The following is a 24,061-nucleotide window of genomic DNA, read 5'->3' on the forward strand; positions in this document are numbered from 1 at the left end:
CCCAGTTGGATCAGCAAAATAAACTGCAGCCTTTCATTACTTAATGTCAATGCCGCTTTTGTCCTAATAGCTGAAGCAAGAACCCCATCAATTCATACATAATAGTACTTCCTTCATAAAGTTATTGAGAAGATTGAGAGAATCCTTGTATGTATCTGTGTGGTCTTTATGCACTTTTTGAACACTACTGTGCTAGGCACAGGGCTGTATGGTGTAGACATATGGACTGTTTCCTTTAATACTCACAACGACCTTATCAGAAATTCTGTCATTATCACCATTTTATAGATGAGGAACCTGAGGAGTCGGGAAGTTCAGCAACTTGCCCGAAGCCACACAGCCAGGATTCAGACCCAGAGAGTCTGTCTCTAGAGCCAGGTATTGGGCAAACGTAGCACAGTGGTTCCATTTAATCTTCACAAAAGCCCCATGAGGTGGTTATCCTAAAACTGAAGTTTAGAGAGTTCAAGAAACGTGCTCACAGGAAGAAGTGATAGAGTTAGATGTTCTGACCCCGGAGGCTTCGCTCTGTCTAACGATACCCTATTTTTCATCCCATTTAAGCATGATTGAATGGAGGGCATAAATGAAACGATTTGCTCCAGTGTTCTAGTTTCATGCTAAGAAATACGCTATGTTTAAAATTTTTCCGAATTAAATTCATTTTGGAATTAAAATGATCTGCTTTCTAGTTGAATGCAAACATACACTCTCGATAACCGTTCCTTAAGGCGGTGCATCCCCTATGTAGTGTATAGTCTGAGGTTTGACTGTGTGCTGCAGTAGCTTCTCCATTGGCTTAGAAGTAATTTGCATCTTTGAGAGTTATAAAAACTATACCTGTCATGGTCCAGTGTGGTCACAGTGGGGTTTGGGAGCCTCTGCTCCATGCTGTCATTAAGGGACCTAGTTCTGTGTCCCCAGCTGGAGGTGAGAGCAGCTGATGTGGTGTTCTGCATTTGGGGCAAGGGGATGAAACCCTCCGGTGAGTGCACAGCGTTCCCTGTCACAGCCCTTCTCACTTGACCTCTCTGACGCCCTCATTTTTCCACCTGGTCCCCTCCTACTGCTCTACATTCAGGTATCTGTGCTGTGGGGACCCCCACATGTGTGGTCTACGGCATTTAGAAATGATTTCTTACAGGGGCTGGCCCCGTGGCCGAGTGGTTAAGTTCGCGCGCTCCGCTGCAGGCGGCCCAGTGTTTCGTTGGTTCGAATCCTGGGCGCGGACATGGCACTGCTCATCAAACCACGCTGAGGCAGCGTCCCACATGCCACAACTAGAAGAACCCACAACGAAGAATACACAACTATGTACCGGGGGGCTTTGGGGAGAAAAAGGAAAAAATAAAATCTTTAAAAAAAAAAAAAAAAGAAATGATTTCTTACAGTTCAGCTGTAAACTACATAAACTATAAAAACTAGAAACTTTATAAACTATAAAGATGAAAGTGAAAATAGGTAATATTTTTTATGCAGCCGTTTTCTTGAATTTTGTTTCTACTTATTTTGAATATACAATAAATAGATGTAAAACTTGTATCTTCTAAATTTGGAAGAAAAATAAATACTTATAGATTATTTATTGTAATTATGACATTTAAATGCAATTAAACTTTTAAAAAATGGCAGAGGGATATTTAGAAAAGGTAGATAAGGAAGAGCAATCTAGACTGTCAGAAAATGTACGAAATAGTTACCATTCAAGAAGGGTGAGTCAGTGACATTTATCAGATGCGGGCATCCTATGGGGAAGCCATTCTTGTATGTCTTTTGAACTTTTTGGTTTTATTTAATTGAGTGATTCATGACATTAGTGGTTTTGAAATAAATATGGCTTTCATCTGTGGTTCTTCTAGTGGGAAGAAGGAACACTCAAAGCCTTGTGCTGCCTTATTTCCAGAATTCGTATTACACTTTAAGGCAAAAATAGGTCATAATGGTATTGAGGATTTTTTTTAAGCAAGTACATGAATTATGTATGAATTCATACATTCTGAAGAGAAGAAAATTGTTGTAAGTAGCTGTTGAATGGTAGAAGACTTTAAAAACGTTTTTGCCAAATATCAGTGTACACAAATGAGGAACCGGTGTTTTGTGTTTAAAGTTTGTCATGGTTGGCATCGTTGAGCAGATGGTTTTTGTGCACGCCGGTAAATTTAATCCTAGACACACTCACTGACAAGAATTAAGTTCGATCCAGTAATGAGAGCATTTAATTCATTTGTGAGATCTTTGAATTAGTTTTTAAATTGAAATGTTAAAAATTGAATATTTAAAAAGAATTTAAAAAGCCCGAGAATGTATCTTATAACCAGAAATAGCAGGTCTTTATCTCAATCTTCACCAAATCCATGCTTGTCTCCCCACAGGCAATCATTTCTAGTAGTTTATTCTGGTAATTTATCATCCTATTTGTAAATAATATGCCTATACTGCTTTTTAAAGTTTTAGGCATTATTATTTTAACTTCCTACTAGAATTTAGCTATTTTGTATCACCTTCTTTTCCCCAGCATGTCCGTCCCTCCTCCTCAACATACCTAAACTTCCAAGATCTTCATGGAGTTAGAGTACACCGTTTGGTCGGATCGTTATTGAGGGTTTACAGTGCTCCGACCATATCGCTGTGATTCACAACTGAGCCCCTGCCCCCTCCCAGAAATGCCTTCTTTCATTTCCTCTTTGGTGTACAACTCTTTTTTTGGAATGTTTTTTTCTCTTTCTTCTCTTTTCATTTGCTTAATTTCTCGTGTTCCTGTTACTACGATAGTCCCTAATCTCCTCGGTGTAGTCTTTTTTAAATTACCTTCAGACATGTTAGGTGGTCAGTCAGGTTTCTCTGTTTCCTGTAGGCAACGCTTCTGTCCTGGGCAGTCTAACAAAGTGGTCAAGAGTGTAGACTTTGGAACCAGATTGCCTGAGTTTGAAGTACTGGCCCCACTGCTTACTAGTTAGGTGACTTTGGCAAGACTTAACCTTTCTGTGTTCAGTTTTCTCACCTGTGCCATGAAGACAGTGATAATACCTGCCTCGTCAGGTTTTCTTCGAGATGAAAGGAATGAATGGGTAGACTTAAAGGCGCTTAGCACACAACCTGGCTCAGTGCAAGTTCTCAGTCAGTGCTGGTGGTGGTTGATGTGACTTCAGGGATGACTATCATTAGCCTTTAAATGTAATAAAAAAAATCTCGACACACATCAGTTATCCATATATATAAAGGCAGTGATATGGTTTGCTAAATGGCAATGTGGATTCTTAACTAAAAAGTAGTTCAATTACCCTGTTGAGCTAATTTAATTTTCTTTTTTTTCAATTACAAAGATATACACTTACTGAAAATAAGATATTTTAATATTTTGGTGTAAGTGACATTAGAGTGAAGTGGTTAGCAATGCCTTACATTGTTTTCTTATAAAGACTTACTTTTCTCATTATAAAGGTATTGCGTGCTCTATCAGCAAGCTATTGATGCTTAACAAGCTGCTCCTAAAACTTACTGGCTAAATCAACTGTTTGTGTAGCTTCTGTGCAGGCCAGCAATTTAGGCTGAGCTCAGCTGGGCAGTTCAGGTTTCATCTGGGCCCCCTCATAGGTTTACCATCGGTTGGAAGTCAGGTGTGAGTTGGATTTGCTGACCTTAGCTGGGCTATTTCACATATCTGGGGCTGTGGTTGGTTGGCCTTGGTCTCTCATCCTCCAGGAGGCTAGCTCGGACTTGTTCATGTGGTGGAAGCAGAGGTCTCAGGGGACCAGTAGAAGCATGCTAGGAACTGGCACACCATCACTTCCACTCTAGTGTGTAGGCCAAAGCAAGTCACAAGGCCAGCCCAAGTTTAAGAGGAGGGCAAACAGATTCCATCTCTTCATGGGACTGCTGCAAAGTCACCATGGAAAGGGTGTCGAGACAGGGGGGGTTAAAGGACTGTGGCTGTTGTTCAGTCTTTCATATGTGTTTATTGAAACTCCTGTAAAGTACAAAAGATGATGACAGCTCATAAATCCATCACCTAACTACTCTTGACTCTTTGTTGTCTATACTGCTAGACTTTTACCTACGTGTTTAAACAGATTTTGTTACTGTCAATTTATTTCAATTTTCATTTGTTTGATTACAAGAAACCTTTTACATGTTTTTTAATTTCATATTTGTTTATTCTTCATGAATTGTTCATGTAGACTTCTGTCTTAACCTTGTGGAGTAGCATTTTTGTAACCCTAAAACAAGCAGGGAATGTAGCTGTTGGATTATTATTCTATTTTGCCATGAGATGACCTTGATCTAGTTTTGAGCAGCAAGAGGAATCAAAAGGTTTTCAGTCAACGTGCAGTACAAAATATCTTTGGATCCATATCTTTGGTGATTGACCTGATACATTGAAGTATTCATGGAATAGGACCCAGTGGAATTTTCTTACACTCTCGCATCTTCTTTATATTATTCATGTTCACTTTCAGACTAATTTTGTACATTAAACAGATGTCTATTTTTGATCATTGGCCTAATCCAACTGGATATCTTCTCAATGACTAAGCTTACACTACATGATAAAGAGTGATTGATTTTTTGTTTGTTTATAATAAAATTTAATGTTGTGAATCATGTGCACTCTTTGTAAAAAGTTCAAGCATCGTAGAGCTATAGAATAAAAAGTAAAAAGTGAAAGATCCTTTTCCCTACCCAACTCCTTTCTTCAGAACTTTTTCTTTGCATTTATATTTATATACATATGTGAATGTATAGAATATATTTACATATAAACAGTTAAGATTATATTGTAAACATTGTTCTGTAACTTACTTTGCAAATCTTTTTCCACTTACAATTATGCAAATATGTGAATATATAGAACATATATACACATATAATAATAAAAATAAGCATGTTATGACTATTCTATAACTTGCTTTTCTTACCAGTTTATTTTGGATATATTTCCATGTCAGTTCACAAAGATTTAGCTGATTTTTAGCTCATAACATTTCTTGGGGTGTACCATAGTTTATTCTTTCCTGTATTATGGAACTTGAAGTTTTTCTAAATTCTGCCTATTCTAAACAATGTTGAAGTAAACATCCCTCTTTATATATATTTGGGCATGTGGAAGGAGAAAATTATAAGCCTATGTCCTTTATAGTATAAACTATAAAACCTATATTTCTTAATTCCTTTCTTGTTTTCTATAAGCCTCATATATTCTTTGCTTAGGCTCTGGGTAATAAATGATGGATGAAGCCAGACTCTGCAAGTCTCTAAGTGGCAGTTAGTGAAAACCTGGGAGGATAAGGGATTATTGACACAGGTATTGTGGGGAGACAAGATTCAATATGTATTTACAGCCTGAAAGCTACAAATGAAAGCTGGGAATGTTTGTAAGACATTTGACTTGGGAATACTAAGAATAAGAGCTTTGCATTTTTATTCTCTTGTGTTATCAGAGTTTTCCCTGTTATTCTATTTTTAAATATTTATTTTCTGTATTCTGTCATGAAAAGTGCCTTTGTTAGAAGTCCACCTTGAAACAACTGGATCTCAACAGTTTAATCTCACCTTCTGGGATGTGTCACCGTTCTATCTATGCCCACAGACTGGTTGTCATTGAGAGCAGCATTTAACCAGTTATTTATAAATGTGTATATGTGTATATATACACACACATATACGTAGTTCTTAAAGTTTTTTTTTAAGTGGACAGAAAACATTAGAACATTTTTTTCTTTGCATCTTCACTGTAATGATTCTTCTTGTCCAAGAACATGGTTGTCTTCATTTGTTCAAACTTCTTTTATGTCCATGAATAAATTGTGTAGATATTTCTGTTAGGTTTGGCACATTTGTTGTTAGGGTTAGTACTAGATGTTTCATGGTTTGGTTTTTTTTTTTTTTTTTGCTATTATGGGTAAGATGTTTTTTACACTACATGTTTCTAATTGGTTAATACTGGTATATAGAAAAGCTATTGATTTTGTATGTTACTATTTGGAAACCTTACTCAATTCTTTAGTATTTTAGTTATCTTAGATGTTCTGAGATAAGGAAAATCTTAACCCCCTTATAGCTAATGATAGTTATAACTCTTGTTTTTCAACAATTGATGAAACGTTTTTGTATTTTTCTTGGAAATGTGTCTCATCCTTTCTTAACTTGGACCCTGGATGGTACTTTTTACCAAGTTAAGGAAATTTCTCTTTATTTTTAACTTAGAGGCCCCTTCCTCCCACTTCTCCCAAGGTGTTGAATTTTAGGTATCTGATGAGATGATTGTGTTTTGTCTTCCTGATCTCTTGATGAGGTGAATTTCATTAGCGTATTTCCTAATCTTGAGTAATTCTTGTATTCCTGGGATAAATTCTACTTGATCATGATGCATTATTCTTTCAGCACATTGTTGGATCAATTAGAAAATCTTTAAAAAGAGCTTTATGTTCATAAATAAAATTGGACTATAGTTTTCTCTTTACTTGTATGAACACGAATGTGTATTTCTATGTAAAATTGGTCTATAGGTTATCCTTCACCGTCCTTATCTGGTTTCAGAATCAGAGTTATGCTAGTCTTGTAGAATGAACTGGGCTGCCTTCATTTCCTATGCTCTAGACTCGATTGAATAACTAGGAATTATCTATTCGGTAAGGTTTAATATAATTTGCTTATAAAACTATCTGGTTCTGGTGCCTTTTGGGTCAGATTTTTGACTTTGTTGTTGTTAGTTTACTTCCTATTCTTGAGTAAGTGTTGGTCATTATATCTTTCTATAATATCATATATTTTCAAATTTAGTAGTATAAAATTTTCTCCATAGTATCATTTGATTCAATATGTTATATATATAAATTATTTAGAATAATGCTTGACACATAATAAATACTTAAAAATGTTAGTAGTATATTAAAAGATGTTTCTAGGGGCTGGCTCTGTGGCCAAGTGGTTAAGTTCATGCACTCCGCTGCGGTGGCCCAGGGTTCGGATCCTGGGCGCGGACATGGCACCACTCGTCAGGCCACGTTGAGGCGGTGTCCCACATCCCACAACTAGAAGGACCTGCAACTAGGATATACAACTATGTATGGGGGGTTTGGGAAGATAAAGCAGAAAAAAAAGGAAGAAGATTGGCAATAGTTGTTAGCTCAGGTGCCAATCTTTAAAAAAAAAAGATGTTTCTATTATTATTTAAAAATCTCCAATGATTTATTTTAATATTAACACCCTTAAGCCTAAGTCTTTATTCAGAATATTGGGCTGTGAGCACGACTCCGAAGGAGTGTTCTAATTCAGGAGAGAGAGAGGGGTGAGGATTTTATAGAGCTTTAGCCAGAGAGATCAGCTAGCGTTCCACCAGTCAGGAATAGTTGGTCCAAAATGGTTTTCAGAAGAGGGAAGAATTGTTCTTGTGATTTATTGTCTGTTGGTAGGGCAATTCCGATAGCAAGAAGGTGAGGAGTAGTAGTTGCTGGGTCTATGGTAATATGAGGGCCACCGTGGGATATTTTCAGTCTATCAGGGACTCTTTTAAAGATTACTTAGGGTTTACAACATATCCTACCATATTTGGATATATATCGTATCATGTTGCATCAAGGCAGTCTTCTCCTTTTTGATTACAGGCAGTTCCTAATGTTCTTAAAATGTATACAAAGTCAGATGTCTGAAAGTCAAAATTAACTTATATTTAATATAGTTTTTTATCAAGAGGTAAAATATAAAATTTCCAATTAAGCCTCTCCTTTTAGACATAGTTGTCAATGAGATAGTTACCAACGTTGTATATATATATCTTTTTTTTTCTTTTTGAATTGAACAATTAAGCAACTTAAGCACACTGAGCATCCAAGTGAGGTTAAAAATGTACTGGGTGTGGTGAACCAGATGATTTCTTTCTTGATCTCAGTTTTACAGTATTTTCTTTGGTGGCATCAGTGTTATCATTTTTCTGTGTCTCACTTATAAAATAATTGAGAGCAAACACAATAAAAATTTCAATAGTATAGAAACATTGCCCTAGAGGCAATGATATTAACATTGCCCAACTCAACTGTTGACTAGCAGATTGGGATGTTTTGAGCTGACGTTTTCATAGTTAGTTGATCTACAGAATTTCAGATTTGGAGTAAAAGGCACACAAAAAGCCCTTTAGGGATTTTCATCTTCAGTGTATACAAATGTGTACTGAGCAAAAGTTGAAGACACATGAATTGAGGTCTGCCTATACTAATAGGTTAGAGAGTAGGAAGCACTAAACTCTTAAGGCCATTAGATTATTTAATATTTTCATATATGTTTATTCTTCACAAATAGAAATGACGTTGTCAGGTTTGTAAAAATTACAGCTGGGACAATTTTCTCAATTTGAAACATTAATTTTATCATTACTCTTTCAGCATCTCTCACTGTTGTACTTGAATTTATGGATTTTACCTAATTTATCTTTTTTTATCTCTAGCACTGAATATAGCTTGGGGTATGAAATTATTAAATAAATGATATTTGCCCTAAATCATTGGATGACAAGTCATAGTTTCTGGCTATATAAATATGCCCAGAATCCTTATTAATTTGGTAGTTTAATCCATGATTTAATATAAAGGAATTGATACGAAAGGAAAATCTAGATTTCTAATGGAGGAGTGACACAGCAACCCACAGAGACAGACACTGGGTTATTTGTATATGGAGATTTTAAACAGTGCTTCTTTATAGATCATAAAGCTCATTTGGTGTATAAATTAATTTGAGAAAATGCGAGTGAATTGCTGTAGGTCAGTGAGAGAATTCTAGAATAAATACTTGATTGGCTCAGGGAAAACAGCAGTTATTTATTCTTAACATTATGTTTTCAATCTTTAAAAAATGTAGCAAACATACCATCCCCTTTCTTAAAATATGTAGTTGCTGCTGTTGATTTTTAAGGATTATGGTGAGGATCCAGCTTGGTATCTTTTCATATTTAATATTTCTATTGAAACCCACTTTGGGCATATTTCTACCCATATAACGTACTAGTTATGAGCTTGGACCCCAGAGTTACCACTTACTGTCTTGTAACTTTGCTGCATTACTTAATGTCGCTCTGCCTCAGTTTCCTCATCTATAGAATTGGGTTCAATCTAATATCAATCACATTGAGTTGTGAGGATGAAATGGGGGGATACATTTAAGATGCTTAAAATAGTGTCTAGTATGTAGAAAGGGCTCAACAAATACTAGCTTTTTTGATTATTATTAATATATTGGGGTTTCCTTATTCATCAGAGGTGAGTTTCTTCTCTGAAATGCTATTTATAATGTAAATCTGCTGCATATTTGTTGGTCGACTCCTTCTCCATGCTTGTCCTTTGTGTTCTCCTCTGATGCTGGGGTTGGAAGCTAGAACACCGTTTTCTTGTCCTCCTGGCTGTCTGAGTTCCAGGTAGCTTCTGTCAATGGACAGCACTCGCACTAGTTTAGAAAGTAGGATGAAGGCGGCAAGGAAGGAAGCCATTGTGGTTTTGTGGGCACCTCTAGTAGTGGCAGTTGACGCGACTCTGTTCTTGCCATTGTTCTGCGGCACTGATGGCAGCAGCATTGGTGACAGGGCCTTTAGTGGGGGCCTGTCCTGCTCAGCAGCAGCAGATGATGGTTCCAGCACTTTTAGTGGCTCCCATGGGCTGCTGGGTCCAGCCCAGAGGTGCTCTCTGCTTCGTGATCTCTGGGTTGCATTATTTGCTCCCACCATTTGCTCCTCCAGCCCTTGCAACATCTTTATAACAGATTCCATGAATTAAATTCTTCTAAAGAGGTTTCTGTTTTCCTGATTGGATGCTGATTCATAAAGTCAGTAGTTACTGTTCGGTATTAGATATGCAATGACAAATTCTGCAGACTGCATATGTAGTCCTTGTGTGTTTTTCTTACTCTTAAAATAATTGTCTTTTGTGGGTGTGCTCCAGTGGCTTTTTCTGTCTATTCCCTGCATTTAAGAAGTGAGTGGACAACAGCTAAGTTTGGTGTCTAGTGAAAATTGTAGCTCCTCATGGGTAACATTGTATTTATGGAAACTGAGGGACTAAGGTACCAAAAACATGATATGAAAGTATTTATAACAACACTGTAATGATTTAAAGTCATCTACCCAGTATTAGGTACTGTATTTCATTATTCTAAGATGTCCAATACCCCTCACGTTTTAACATCTCTGAAATTGAGATGTCACTTAAAATCAATGACATCTTATCTGTGGCCAGCAATTGCCATTACCTACTCATGCACAAACATCAAAGTCATCAGTCAGTACCAGTACCTGCAGAATGGGTATCCACAGCTTGGAATAAAATTCCAGACACCAGAGAACTACTCTTTTAACAGTGAGGTTCCAAATGGTTGTGGTGGGTGGAAGGGTGGGGAATGTGGAGAATCACAGTTTAAGGATCTTTTGAAGCAGGAGTCAAAACTAGGCTCTTCCTAAATACTGAGCTAGCTTGAGAGCCCAGTACCAATCTTTGGTTTTTTTCTTTCTGAGGAAGATTGTCCCTGAGCTAACATCCATGCCAGTCTTCCTCTCTTTTTTAGTATGTGGGCCACCAGCACAGCATGGCTGCTGACAGTGTGGTGTAGGTCCACACCTGGGAACCAAATCCGGGCCACCAAAGCAGAGCACACTGAACTTAACCACTAGGGCACCAGGGTTGGCCACCAGTACCAATCTTTTATTCTTTTAATTTTTATTTTTTTGCTTGAGGAAGATTTTCACTGAGCTAACATCTGCACCAATCTTCCTCTATTTTTGTATGCGGGACGCCACCACTACGTGGCTTGATGAGCAGGGTATAGGTCTGCGCCTGGGATCTGAACTTGCAAACCCTGGGCTGCTGAAGTGGAGTGTGCGAACTTAACCACTATGCCCTTGGGCCGATCCCCCAATCTTTTCATTCTTTTATGAATCTGTTTAAAAAGTGCTGTATCACCAATGGGCTTGGTGACACAGAAAATAATATTCAGTGGAGAAGGTGTGCACTGACAATTGTAAGTTAAAAGGTGAGTGAGAGGAATTAGATTCTGAAAGTGAAAGAGTTTTAGGAATAACTTAACCAGTTTATTTTGCTTATATATTTTTTACAATGTATGCATAAGGTGATTTATAATAAAACCCATGCTTGATTGCCTAAATTTTTTTCTTTCAATAAGAATTTCATAAAATTTCTAAGAAGTGTCAGTTTAATTGGCTGTGTTTTCTTTCTTAGTGATTCACAAAATAATGGTGTATTTTACAGTTGACAGTGAAAATGAATGTATTTTTCTATCTCAACATAATTCTCTTTGTCAGGTGATTTGCTTTTTTCTTTTAAACTCTCCACGTGCTGATGGAGGATGGCTTTAAGATAGTGCCCTTTAATTCAGTTTTCGGTTACTTTCTTTGCAAGTTTTCCAGTTTACCTTGTTAGAATCTATTTATATGAATGACATTCATTCTTATAAAGCTCTTTGCTATAGAAAATACATTGGAAAATATTTACTAAAGGAATTCTAATATCTTAAACATGAAAAATGGACAATTGGTAGTAAAATTGTTGATGGGAGAACTTTTGCTAAATTACTAAATACTGCACACAAGAGAGAACATGAAAAAAAAACCTTGAGTAATTGTGAAGATTGAACAAGTTATATTACAAATGTGGTTAAATTTTAGTGTATATAATAAGAATACTGATGTATATTATGGAATAATAACGGTCTCATAAAAGCTTTTTTGTTACATTAAATGAGACAGGAAAATGTAGTGAGATTAATTTTGAAGTCGCCTAAGGATTACGATGATTGCTTTATCATACTGCTTTTGGGATATGTTTGCAAATTATTTTGAGAGGATGCTAAATTTGTCTCATTAAGCAACAAAACTGGAAATACGGGATTTTCAAATTAGTTAACTAATTAATTATCAAAGAAAGAGAATTAGAGTGCATTTGAGGTGAAATTGGTCCAGGAATTTCTGTTTTAGGTTAATATAGCTATTCAAGTTAAAAATAATAGGTGAGTTTTTATTTTTCCGTGATATTTCAGTGGTAGGACAACATGACCTTCTGAAACCATGACACTTAGAAAAACATTTGAAGTGCTAACCTCATATTTTATATTTAACAGTATCTCAGTGTGAGAAGTCTTCTGGTTCCATACAAGATATTTGCTGATTCTGATTTGACTTTTATTTATATTTAGTCAGTTTAATGGGCTGTTTGTTTTTATTTTGTGGTCCTGAGTCTCCAGCAAAAAGCTGAGGGGCATGCACAGATCCTGAATTTGTGTCTCCACATCTTCATGTCTCTGGATAGTCAGAACTCCAGAGAACTTAAATTCATCCAGGCAGACGAGGTCAGAAATACAATACCAACTGTGGCTGCACTTTGGCAGTTGGATAGCTTTCTTAATATGTTCGTTTTCTCCATTTGTGCTAACATTTCCAGAAACAGAACTTATTTTAGAAGGCAGTATCATTCCACCATGTCTATCCTGCCTGGTGTTTTAAGTCAGTTTCCCGTGGTTGATTTTCAAGGACATTTGTGATTTGGACTTCCTCATCATATCATACCTTGTTTTCTCCAAATCTGTGGGGAACTTGCTAAGGTGGTTCAGCCTCCTTTTTAAAAATTTAATCTTAAAAAATGTAAGCTTTTCATTTTGAAATAGTTCAAACAGAAAAGATGAAAAAATAGCACAAAGAAGTCTTCGGACCCCTCACTCGGCTTCCCTAGATGTTAACCTCATACAGAACTGCAGTGATAATGATCAGCAGCCGGAAACTGACGGTGCTGCAACGCTCCTAACTCCTCTGCACAGCTCGTTCACTTGCCTTACTAGTCCCACTAGTGTCCTTTCCCTGGATCAGGATCCAATCCAGGGTCTCCGTTTATGGTTCCCTCTCCTTACTCTCCTTGATTTTGGGACAGACTGTCGTCTTTTTTGTCTGTCATGATCTCCACATTTGGTTCACTATTTTGTAAAATGTTCTTTGATGTGTTTGTCGAACGTTTCTTGCTGATTAAATTCAGGCTGTGTGTGTATTTTGGCAAGATCACCGGAGAAGTGCTGCTGTGCCCTGTCAGTGCATCGTGTAAGATGACGCCTGGCGGTGTTCGCTGCTTACTTGTTTGACGTTTCTCTTACTCTTTATGGAACCTCACTGCTTGGAATGCCAACGTTTTGCCTTCGTGCATCTAATTATATTCTTTCTTCAGGACCTACCTCTTTTTGTGGTTTTCTCTATTTTCTCCAGTTCATCGGCTTTTTCACTTCTCTGCAATTCTTTTGCCCTAATTCTCAGTAAAACTTTGACATACTTATGGTACAAAGGCCTAGGTTATCATGTGATTGTGGCCCTTGACTGCTGTGGCTCCCAGGGCACCTCTCTGGTTTGCTCCCTTGTGGTAGTGAGAAGTATGAGACCAGTTTATGCTGTCCACACGTGCTCCCAGTAATCACCATGGTTTAAGTAGTATCAGAGTTTAGCACTTAGTCATTCTATTTATTGAAAGTTGATTTTTGTCTTCTAATTAGATAGTAATATTATATTAATATTATAACGTAATATTGACAAATATGTTAGACAAATATAATAACAGTATGTTGATTTGGTCTTTCTAATATAGACTGTTAATCTTTAGATCTTCAGTAATTTGAGATGAAGAAGTGAGGGGAAGATTGGGTACAACTGTGTTTGGGAATAATTTTAAAGTGATTACTAGAAGAAATTGCACTTAGTTTTCTCATTTATATATTATCTCTAACATCAGTATTAAAAGTAATTGTTAGTGTAGAAGTGAAAATTATCAAAAAAGTATGACCATAATTAATAACCTCAAATTTGAAAGGAGGTTATTTATTCGGCATATAACACTTGTAATATAGAGAGATTAATTTATGGTTAAATATCAGTTTTATACAGAAAATGATAATAGGTATAAGAATATCTGTTCTGGGGCTGGCCTGGTGGTGCAGTGGTTAGGTGTGCATGTTCCACTTTGGCGGCCTGGGGTTTGCTGGTTTGAATCCCGGGTGCGGACATGGCACCGCTTGGCAAGTCATGCTGTGGTAGGCATCCCACATATAAAGTAGAGGAAGATGGGCACGAATGTTAGCTCAGGGCCAGGCTTCCTCAGAAAAAAGAGGAGGATTAGCTGATGTTAGTTCAGGGCTAATCTTCCTCAAAAAAAAAAAAAAACAGAAAGAGAAAATAATATCTGTTCCTAGAATGAAAACTTGATAGTCTTAATGAGTGTACCATTGAATTATTTTAAATTGTAAAGCTGTTTTCCTAAGAACTGAAAGGATGTCTACAGTAATTAGCTTAAGGTGTCCTCATTCTGTTCCTGTGATGGGCAGATAGACATAGACTGCTTTCCACAGTTTACAGGTGAGATACTGGGGCACAGAATTAATATAGTGCTTTATCAGAGGTGACTCCGTTAATTAGATGCAGAGATAGGGCCAGGAGTGGGTTCGTGGTTCGGTGGATTTGCCCACCCTCCCCCATTAGGCTGTACATTCTGACAAGTGAGGTAGGCTTTCTCAGGTATGGAGACTTTGAACATGCTGTTAGGAGTCAGGCAGCATGAAGTAACATATTTTAGAAATATACTTTCTTCTTAAAAAGGTTTATGTTTTTATCACTGCATCATGTATAATGCGACATGAATAAAGCCCTACTGAGTTTCACATTTGTGAGGAGACTGGCATTATTGTAGATTAGTGCCAGGGCAGAGAAATGACCCTATTATCTCTGTAATGGTAACACTGTGCCTCACAGGGGAACTTGCATCATTAAGAGTGATTATTTTCTTGCTGATGCTTTCTACATGGGTTATTAATATATTAAATCAGAAGGAGTTGGAAAGTTCCTTTTAGGTGTTTGGGAATATAATCCAAAGGTTTCAGTATTCACCTTTCCCTGAAACATCATGTGGACCTGTGTTTCCGTGTATTTGTAGGTGAACACACTCACACCCACACACGTGCACAATTTCATACCTCCATTTCTTTGTACACACCTTTTCTTTCTGCATGGAATGCCCTCTTTATTTTCTCTCGTGTCGAGTGCTGCTTCATCTCGAAGGCCCCTCTCAGTTGTACCCTTCTTGGTGCTGAAGGCTCCTTGATCCTTACAACCAGGTCGTTGCTTCTCTCTGTACTCCTTGGGCCGTTTGTCCCCACTGCTACATCATGTTTCTGTTTGTTTGCTGCTCGTGTCCTTCCATCTTTATAACTCTCAGTTGAGTGTGTGCTTCTCCAGGACAGGGACTGCCTCTTTCAATTTTATATTCTAGTATCTTGCATGATGTCTGCATATACTGGGTATGCTATAAGTGTTAAGTGAATAAATGTATATTATACATACTATATATATTTATACACTTTGCCTTATTTAAGAAATGTGTTTAAGATGATTTATAAGCAGGATAGCAAATTAGAAGAAAATTGGAAGGAGAAAAGGAGGATGATGGGAAATCAAATGGGGCCAAACATGGACTAATTCATGCTATGAGTCTGTAAGTGTATATGTAATATGAATAAGTACATTTGCAATACAAAGGAATCATATATGTGGAACTTACAATATACGTTAAAAAAATCTATCTGATATTTGAGTGAAAAATTACATCTTTTTTATTTTGGCCTTGGAAAGTTTTCTTATTTTTCTAAGTCACATGTTTGTCAGCATATCTGATGCTGAAAGGTTTCTCTGTGGCATGCTCATTAGTGCTGAGATTAGCATGTCGTCAGCCTGTGGCAGTGTGGACATTAGTGCTGAGATTAGCATGTAATCAGCATGTGGTAGCATGGAGTGGTCTCAGTTAGTCCCACTGCGATGAAAACAGGAATCCGCAATTTGACTATAGGGCGCTCTTCAGCTCCTGAAGTTTCGAGTTCCAACTCCTCTTACCTGCTCTTTCAAAGAGCACGTAGCTCTGGGGGAGGAAAGCAAGAATGCTGATTTGAAATAACAACCTTCTCTTGGAATAAATATCTTGTGTATTAATGTAACTAAAGAGTACCTGTGAATTATAGCTTGCTCTCTTAGGTGACCTGTTTGCCAAGTGTAAGTAAATGAACATATTAAAATTGTACTCTTATTCTCCTGCTCTCAGGATTAAATTTATGCAAATCTAAGAAGAGACCTTTTTGGGTTGTTTTTGATATAAGACTTTTCTTGGATCTAATTCTTGGCATGATTCTTTTGATGGAGGACTAAGCTTCATTTGCCGTGTTGTTTCTTAATTAATTGATAAAGTAATGAGGTCCTATTATTCTGCGTATTTGATTTAATACAATGAAAGCAGTTAGTTACTCACCAGCAATTTTGCAATGGAGGTGGGCCAAGATGCCAACCCATTGCTTTTGGTGTGCCAGCCCTTGGAGCTGTGTGTTCCACGGATTTCCTAATCACCAGCTGGCAACTGATTTACAAGGCAAGAAAGACGGGACTCTTGACCGGCGGCCACTGACTCACAAGGCTTGCACTCAGCAAGATGGAGTGCGTACTGGCTTCAGGACTTGTCTGTTGGCATGCTCATCTTGCTGCCGGGGGGGAGAAGACTTGATGGCAGAGAGCCTTTGTGCTACCTTTGGCATGTTTGCCAGATGTCATCAGCAGCATTCTTACTTTGGTTTAGCAATTGAGAACTGCTAAGTAGAATATACTACTGCAGTTGAATGCGTCTGTCTCCCTGTGTGTCTGTTCCTTTGTCCATCAATCCATCCATAAATCTGTCTGTCCATCTATCTAATACTGGATTTAAGCTACCAGTGAATGAGCTGGAATTAACCTCTGAAGGCGCTGTTTAGAATTGAGGTTGGCAGACTTTTTCTGTAAAGGGACAGATGAAAAATATTCTAGGCTTATAGGCCATGCTGTCTCTTGCATCCTCTCAGCTCTGCTGTTGAACGGCAAAAACAGCCATAGACAATATATAAATAAGTGGATGTGGTTGTGTTCCAGTAAAACATCGTTTTACAAAAATTGACTTGCCCACCCTTGGTTTAGACAGTGGAAGTATGCAACTGAACATAGTTTTTGTGCTACACAAAAACTTTAAAAAATACTTTTAATGCTTATAAGTTTTCTAACGCTTTTGTCTCAGGTTTGTTAGCTTGTCATCTGCATTGAGGCTTACCCACAAAAGTAGTTTTATCACTTATTTATTTTATGTAAACATATTGATGATGTAAAGACACTCATCTCTCTCTGGCACTGGTTATAGAAATGGGATTGGATTGGAAATATGCAAAAAATACAAGGAATAAAATTTTTCACCACATCATTGATAACAGCATCATTAAATTTGATAGTTCTTTCTTATAAATATGACTTCAAAAACTATATATATATATTTTTTTTTCTGAAGGAGATTTGCCCTGAGCTAACATCTGTGTCAATCTTCCTCTGTTTTTCTTTTTTGTTATTTTTTAGTATCTGGGCCACCAGCACAGCATGGCTGCTAACAGAGCAGTGTAGGTCCATGCCTGGGAACCGAACCCAGGCTGCCAAAGTGGAGCGTGCTGAACTTAACCACTAGGCCACCAGGGCTGGCCCCAAAAACTATATTTTAGACGTGTAATCATGGCCAAGATATATTGCTAGGTGGGAAAAGGGGGATTGTAGAAGGGTTCTAAAGAATGTGTACAGTGTGATTCTATTTGTGAAAGAAAAAGATTTACGTATGTCTATGTATATGTATACTTGCATATTGCAGGTATCTGAAAAGACACTGAATCAGTCAGTGTTCTTAATTTTCAAGCAGGTGAAATCAACTGTGTCCAATATAAGCAGAAAAGATTTATTGAAGGATGACAAAAAGCTCAGAGACTGCCGGAGTGCCTAAGAACCATATATATCTGGAGGCAATACCAAAAATTCCACTGCATAATTGGTTCTGCAAAGGTGCCCCAGCAGCTCTCATTGGACACAAAACTTCAGTCTGAATCATTGACACCCCTGAGCCTGGATGTGGGGTCTGCCTCCACTGTTGCGCATATTCTCGAATGGATTCTGGACACTTGCTGCTCTTTTGTGTCATCAGCTTCCAGTTCAGAGTCTGGCATGGGTGCGTTTGATTCTCAGAGCCCACGTTTTATCCCCTAGCTGCAAGGGAAGCTGGGAAAGTGAATATGCGGACCTCACTTTTGTGGTGACCTAAGGGCCCTGCTTGTTAAGGTGAGGCATTTCCTTAATGTAGGAAGAGGATTAAGGTGCTTGGACAATAGATAGGAGAGCTGTCCACTGCAGACACCCAGGAACTTGGTGGTATTGGTTTCTTCAGTGCAGTGTAGTTGGAAGGGCTGACTGGGGGGCAGAAGGAACCTTTTATTTTACTCTTTTGTGCTCTTTGAATTAAAAAAAAAAATCATATAACAGTGATTGTAAAAAGACCGTGGGGAAAATGAACAAAAGAGAACAACATGGACCACTGCCCTCCCCCCACCACCTGCCGCTGTTACACGCCTCTCACAAAAGAATTCAGGAAGGCCTCCCAGCATCGTGGGGCAAGTCCATCACTTCTGGGTCGTTTTCGTTTGAAAATTCACCTTCGGATTTCCTCTTGAATTCAGTCGACTCTTTATTGCTTGTACGTGGGTGAGCAGAGAAATCATGAAACGGTTTTCTCTGGGATACCAGTGGCTTATTCTTCCTTTTGGCCTTGTGGAGCTGATTCAGTTTATCTCTTTGAGGTCTCCAGGATTCACTTTTGAAAACTAAGGTGTTGTTGCTGCCATGGTTGATGAAGCATTCATAAATGCAAGGTGCAAAAACAAAATATACTTAAAAATTTGGCCCCACTATGTGTTTTTCTGTTTTTCAAACCCTTATAAATTTGCTCCTTGATAGAAAACTTGTCTGAGAACTTAGTTCAGTCCAATAAAGTTTTAGCAGACATTATTCATTTTTTTAACTTTATTTTTTCGAGCAGTTTCAGATTTCCAGAAAAAGAGTAAAGATAGTACAGTAGAGATCCCATAAACCCTGCACTTAGTTTCCCATATTATTAATATCTTACATTAGTATGGTACATTTGTTACAATTAATGAACCAATATTCATACATTCTTATTGACTAAAGCCCACACTTTATTAAGATTCCTTCAGTTTTTACCTAAAGTCTTTTTTCTGTTCCAGGATAGCTGATATGTTTCACACGTTTATGTTGTGCTTTTGCATATGTGTAATAATGTTATGAAGCCATATAATAAATGCTATTTCTGTTGTAAATAACTTACAGAGTTTGGGGGAAGAATAAATAAAATAAAGCTTTGCCACAATGAAGTTCTTATACTCTTATATGCACACATGTCACATGAGAAAAAATAATTCCCGTTTCATTTTTCTCCTGTTCTGTGTTCAGTGGAGCAGGTTCCTGTGGAACCGTATAACATTCCCCTCTCCCAGGCCGAAGTCATCCAGGAAGGGAGCGATGTTACTCTGGTTGCCTGGGGCACTCAGGTCAGTAATGATTATAGCAACCGGTCACGGCCATGTTGTGCTAGGAAGCTCTAACTTTTAGTCTTGACACCATCAAGAATTGAAAGTGCTGTTTTCATATCTCAGATTTGAGTCTTGTTTGGTGCTGCATGTCTATCTGCTTCTGATTTCTGGTTGAAGGTGAGGTGCCTATTCAGTCATATTAAAATATATATGCATATGGTGAAGCTGTTAAAAATTTGTTTTTACAAAAATGTATTCATTAAAACACTTTCTGTTGAAGCACACATTACATATCCTCATGACTTGTTTCTGTGCTTGGTTTGCTATTTTCCTTTTCATCCCATTTGCAGCCATCTCTCGTGCTTACTTTGCTGGCCACATGGCATCCCATGGTCCAGCCTCAGCATGCCATCCCTTTCTCTTTTCCAGCGAACCTCACCACTGACCGACCTCAGCTTCCCCTGCATGTTTGTCACATTGCTCTGCCTCCAAACTTGTAAGCTCAGGACTCTTTTTTTTTCCTCTGGCTGTAGACTTCTCTTACATTTCTGTCTCTCCTTCTTTTAAAAAAAAGGTCAGTTTTTCTTTTTTTTATGTAAAGGAAAATACTTCCTTATTTTATAAAATTTAATGCAGCGTTGTATAAAGAAGATAATGAAAATCACTCACAATACCACAACCTCCTCCTCTCTTCTCTTCTCCAGTTGATTTTTGGCTTGGAGAGCTACAGTCCTGGTCTCTCCCCTCCAGGGGGATAATTTTGTTATCCACATCCCTGTCGCTCTCGGCATGTCCTCTCTGTAGTAGGGAAGTTAGAGTGTGTTAGATACTAACTCCCATTTACTTGCTTCCATTTCGCACCTATCACTTCTGCTGCCAATCTTTTCCTCTCTCCCTTTGTCTTCAACGAACAGGCGTCTGGTTTTCTTAGTTACCTCTCCACATCTGTTTCAGATGATGTTCCGTTTTACCTTCTCTAGGACTGGCATTCATCAGCTGCTCCTTTTTTCACCTGCACCTTCAGTTTTTTTTCTTTCCATTCCCCTTTTATTAAAAGGGTCTGTGTCCCTGGGCTGGCCCCGTGGCCAAGTGGTTAAGTTCGCGCGCTCCGCTGCAGGCGGCCCAGTGTTTCGTTGGTTCGAATCCTGTGCGCGGACATGACACTGCTCATCAAACCACGCTGAGGCAGCGTCCCACATACCACAGCTAGAAGGACCCACAACGAAGAATATACAACTATGTACCTGGGGGGCTTTGGGGAGAAAAAGGAAAAAATAAAATCTTTAAAAAAAAAAAAAAGGGTCTGTGTCTTTTCTCTATCTAAAAAAATGCCTTTTATCCTGCTTTTTTCCTTAAATACCAGTATTATCTCCCTCCTTTCTTTTATCACTAAACTTCAACACCTGTTTTCTATTATCTGTATTTAATTCCTTGACTTCCTTATGGTCTTGTACTTTATGAGTTCTGTTCCCGCTAATTTGCTAAAACTACTTCTGCTAATGCTGCTAATCTTCCAATTGTTAAATCCAACCCTTATTCTGTATTGCTATGGCGTATGACACTGGCTACTTTCTCTATGAAACCCTTTCTTTAGCTTCTGGGATATGTTATCTCCTGATTTTTTTTTCCTGTTTCTTTAACTATTTTTTTTTCTTTTCTTTCTTTTCTTTTTTTAGTGAACTCTTTTTTCTCTTTTTTCTCTTTAACTGTTGGTCATCTACAGGGTTCCATGATTTCTTCCCTTTATTTCTCTCTCTCCATGCTTTTCCTAGAAACACCACCTACTCCTGTGACTTTATTTACCTTCTGCTTGCTTATATCTTTGGAATTAGTATGTCTAGCAATGACTGCTCTCACTTTCTCTAAGAATTTCTTTCCAACTTTCTTCTAGACATCTGTATTTGATTGTTTTAAAATACAATGTTCAACATGTCTAAAACAAATGTATTAGTTCTCCATGTAAAACCATTCCTCTAAATACTGTCTCCATTAAAGTCAACTAATGTTCGGGCCTGAGTCGCTGTGGTCAGTCTGCATGTTTTTCTCTTTATTTCAGGTTCATGTGATCCGAGAGGTCGCTTCCATGGCTCAGGAAAAGCTCGGAGTGTCTTGTGAAGTCATTGACCTGAGGACTATAATACCTTGGGATGTGGATACGGTTTGCAAGGTATAAATATAGTGTTGATAGGGTGTCATTTTCTCAAAGTCTTGGGCCAGATTTGTTGGCTATCTGCTAAGGATTGTTTTGAAATTTTGAGCTTCGTGAACATTTTCAGCTGATTTAAAACTTTAAAATTTACACCACGAGAGAAATGTATGCTGTGTAATGCTGTATAATCAGCTTAATGCTCAAGGAAACAAAGCATTTTAGTGTTTTTCTTTCTGTAGTTCTCTGTCTAGATTATTATGAAACCATGTCCTTCACGCGGCCAGCTTGGGTGGAGTTGTGTGGGTAATGGCGGAGAGTGAGGAAAGAGTGTATCATTGGGGATGTTGAGCTCACATGTGTTTGTAACTTCTGATTGATCACGGTTTGATAAGCTAAGTTTAATATAGTCAGCTAAACAGTTTGGCTGAAATTTTTATTTGTCTCCTCTCCCAAAGAGGTGGAGATAGATTATTTTTTTAAAATAACTCTCTAGCCTTAATACTGTGAATCACAGTTTGAATGTTATATCATGGAATTCTGGTTACTCTGATTTATAGTTTCCTGTCTAAGTTAACTCTTGAACTTCAGCCTGATTAGGTTGATCTTGTTCTTGTTATTAATAGGATTCACATAGTCCCCTCTCAAGAATATAGTTTAGTTCTCATTTACTTGGCTATAATTGGTATCTTTCATATTAATGTGTAGGTAAATTAAAGTGTGTCTGCTCCTATATTGGTATATAAGGAAGGTTAAGCTCTGTTTTGTGATGGTTTTATCTACTAAAGTTTAGGAAACATTGCATATATTTTTTTCTTGATTTATTGCTGTAGCAAATGAGTCCTAGGACCCAGAGTATTTTACTGTTTTTGAGAGCTTTGGCATTCTCATAGCTTTTACAGGCAGTTTCTTAAATTAGTTTCATGAAAATAATCTGCAGCTACTACTGCTGTAAAAGTGTAGCAAAGAGTGTTTTTAGGTGAAGATTGTTTTATAATTTAATGGAAGATTTAAGGTTTGTTACAGTGAATGTTCTGCAGACTTACTTGACACCAGCTAAACACTTGACATGGTTACAAATGGTTTCAACAATATTCTAAATTCTCATATTTGTAGTTTCCATAATGGAGAGCAGTATTTCAGGTGGAATTATTCATAACTGCATGAAAATAATGCTTTTTGCAGGCATTTTCAAATCAAGTCAGATACTGGGTTTTCTTTGAAATAGCCAAATGTTCCAAATTGTGGTTAAGCTGGAACTGCTAGTTTTTGCCCCAGAGCAGCCTTCTTCTTTGCAACCTATATCGCCCTCTAGTCTTGGGGTTTGTATTTCTGCTGTCAGTGGTGCTTCTGCAGGGGGATATGATGTTTGGGCGTGGTCAGTGGGGGTACTGATAGATAGTCAAGGCAGGTACTTATAGAGCTTCAGTCACATGTTTATATACTTTATGTATCCAAAAAGAATTTGTAGCAGCTTGCGGTAAAACACAAATATAATAACACTGCAAGGTAGTAACTGTGAAGGCAAAGTGAGGAGAGAGAGAGAGGAAGAAAGAAAGGGGAACATTATATCTGTATCTACTGTATCAGTTTGCTAGTGTGGAGCCCTCCCCTTATTCAATCTACTGGTTGCATCGTGGTATGATTCTGGAACGTAGATCCTGTTTCCGTACGGCTCTTATACTACTGGAGAAGATGAAAGAGGAGACCAGAGACCCCTACTGAGTGAGAAAGTGCTGCATCAGCCTCTGACTTGTTGGCACCATTATTTTAGTTTTATGTTGCGGTGCTTTCATCATGGTATTTTTCTAGTTGATGACCCTCCAGTTATGACAGTGAAAGCCAGCTTGTCATTTCTTTGGGTCTGTTTGTGACTCTTCATTGCTGATTGTGGTACATCTCCCATTTTCCTTTCATGTGTCAAAAGAGAAAAAATTTCGATACTTAGCGTCTTTTCTAGGATTTAGAGATGACTTTAAAGACGAGGGCCCTACAGCCAATCATATTAAAAATGAGGTATATTTTGTTTAACTGTGGTTAAGTTTTTCTTCTACATCTTTGTGAATTCTTTAGTAATCAAAATTTGTGTTTATTATGTTTTTCAGTTAGTGCTGTGTTTTATCGGTTGTTTTTTGTCTTATGACAAAATTATGTCCCCCAGCTTCATTCATTACATGTTAAACGCAACACCAAGATGCATGTTTTGGAATACCTAACCAAGAAAAACTTGTTAAAGGTAAAAATGATTTATTGAACATACATATTAGCATAATGTGCATATACAGTGATTCTGAGACAATCAAGGATTGGTTAGTGTAGTCTGAATTTAACTCTGTTTTTAAAACAGAGCCATACTTTTTGCTTAAGCCTTGAACCATTGTTTGGAAGTTGTAAGCCTGAAAAAGTTGCTTGGTGACACAGAAAGCAGCAGTTTTTTGGAATTTTGCTCAAGGGAATTACAAAATTAGAGAC

General features: G+C 37.7%; 1 protein-coding gene across 8 annotated transcripts in view; it reads left to right on the top strand.

Moving 5' to 3' along the window:
• The window catches only part of BCKDHB (branched chain keto acid dehydrogenase E1 subunit beta), a 229,634-nt gene that overhangs the window by 64,126 nt on the left and 141,447 nt on the right, over positions 1-24,061 (top strand). For 6 of the 8 annotated variants that reach the window (XM_005596803.4, XM_005596802.4, XM_070223510.1 and 3 more), the window contains exons 7-8: positions 19,364-19,461; positions 21,500-21,610. In XM_005596803.4, the coding sequence (XP_005596860.2) occupies positions 19,364-19,461; positions 21,500-21,610 (209 nt within the window). Of the gene's footprint in view, positions 1-19,363; positions 19,462-21,499; positions 21,611-23,694; positions 23,826-24,061 lie in introns of all 8 variants that reach the window. The other 2 variants (XR_011422062.1, XM_023650702.2) reach the window with 1 other exon arrangement.

The sequence above is a fragment of the Equus caballus genome, chromosome 10, assembly GCF_041296265.1.
Source record: "Equus caballus isolate H_3958 breed thoroughbred chromosome 10, TB-T2T, whole genome shotgun sequence".
NCBI classification, from domain to species: domain Eukaryota; kingdom Metazoa; phylum Chordata; class Mammalia; order Perissodactyla; family Equidae; genus Equus; species Equus caballus.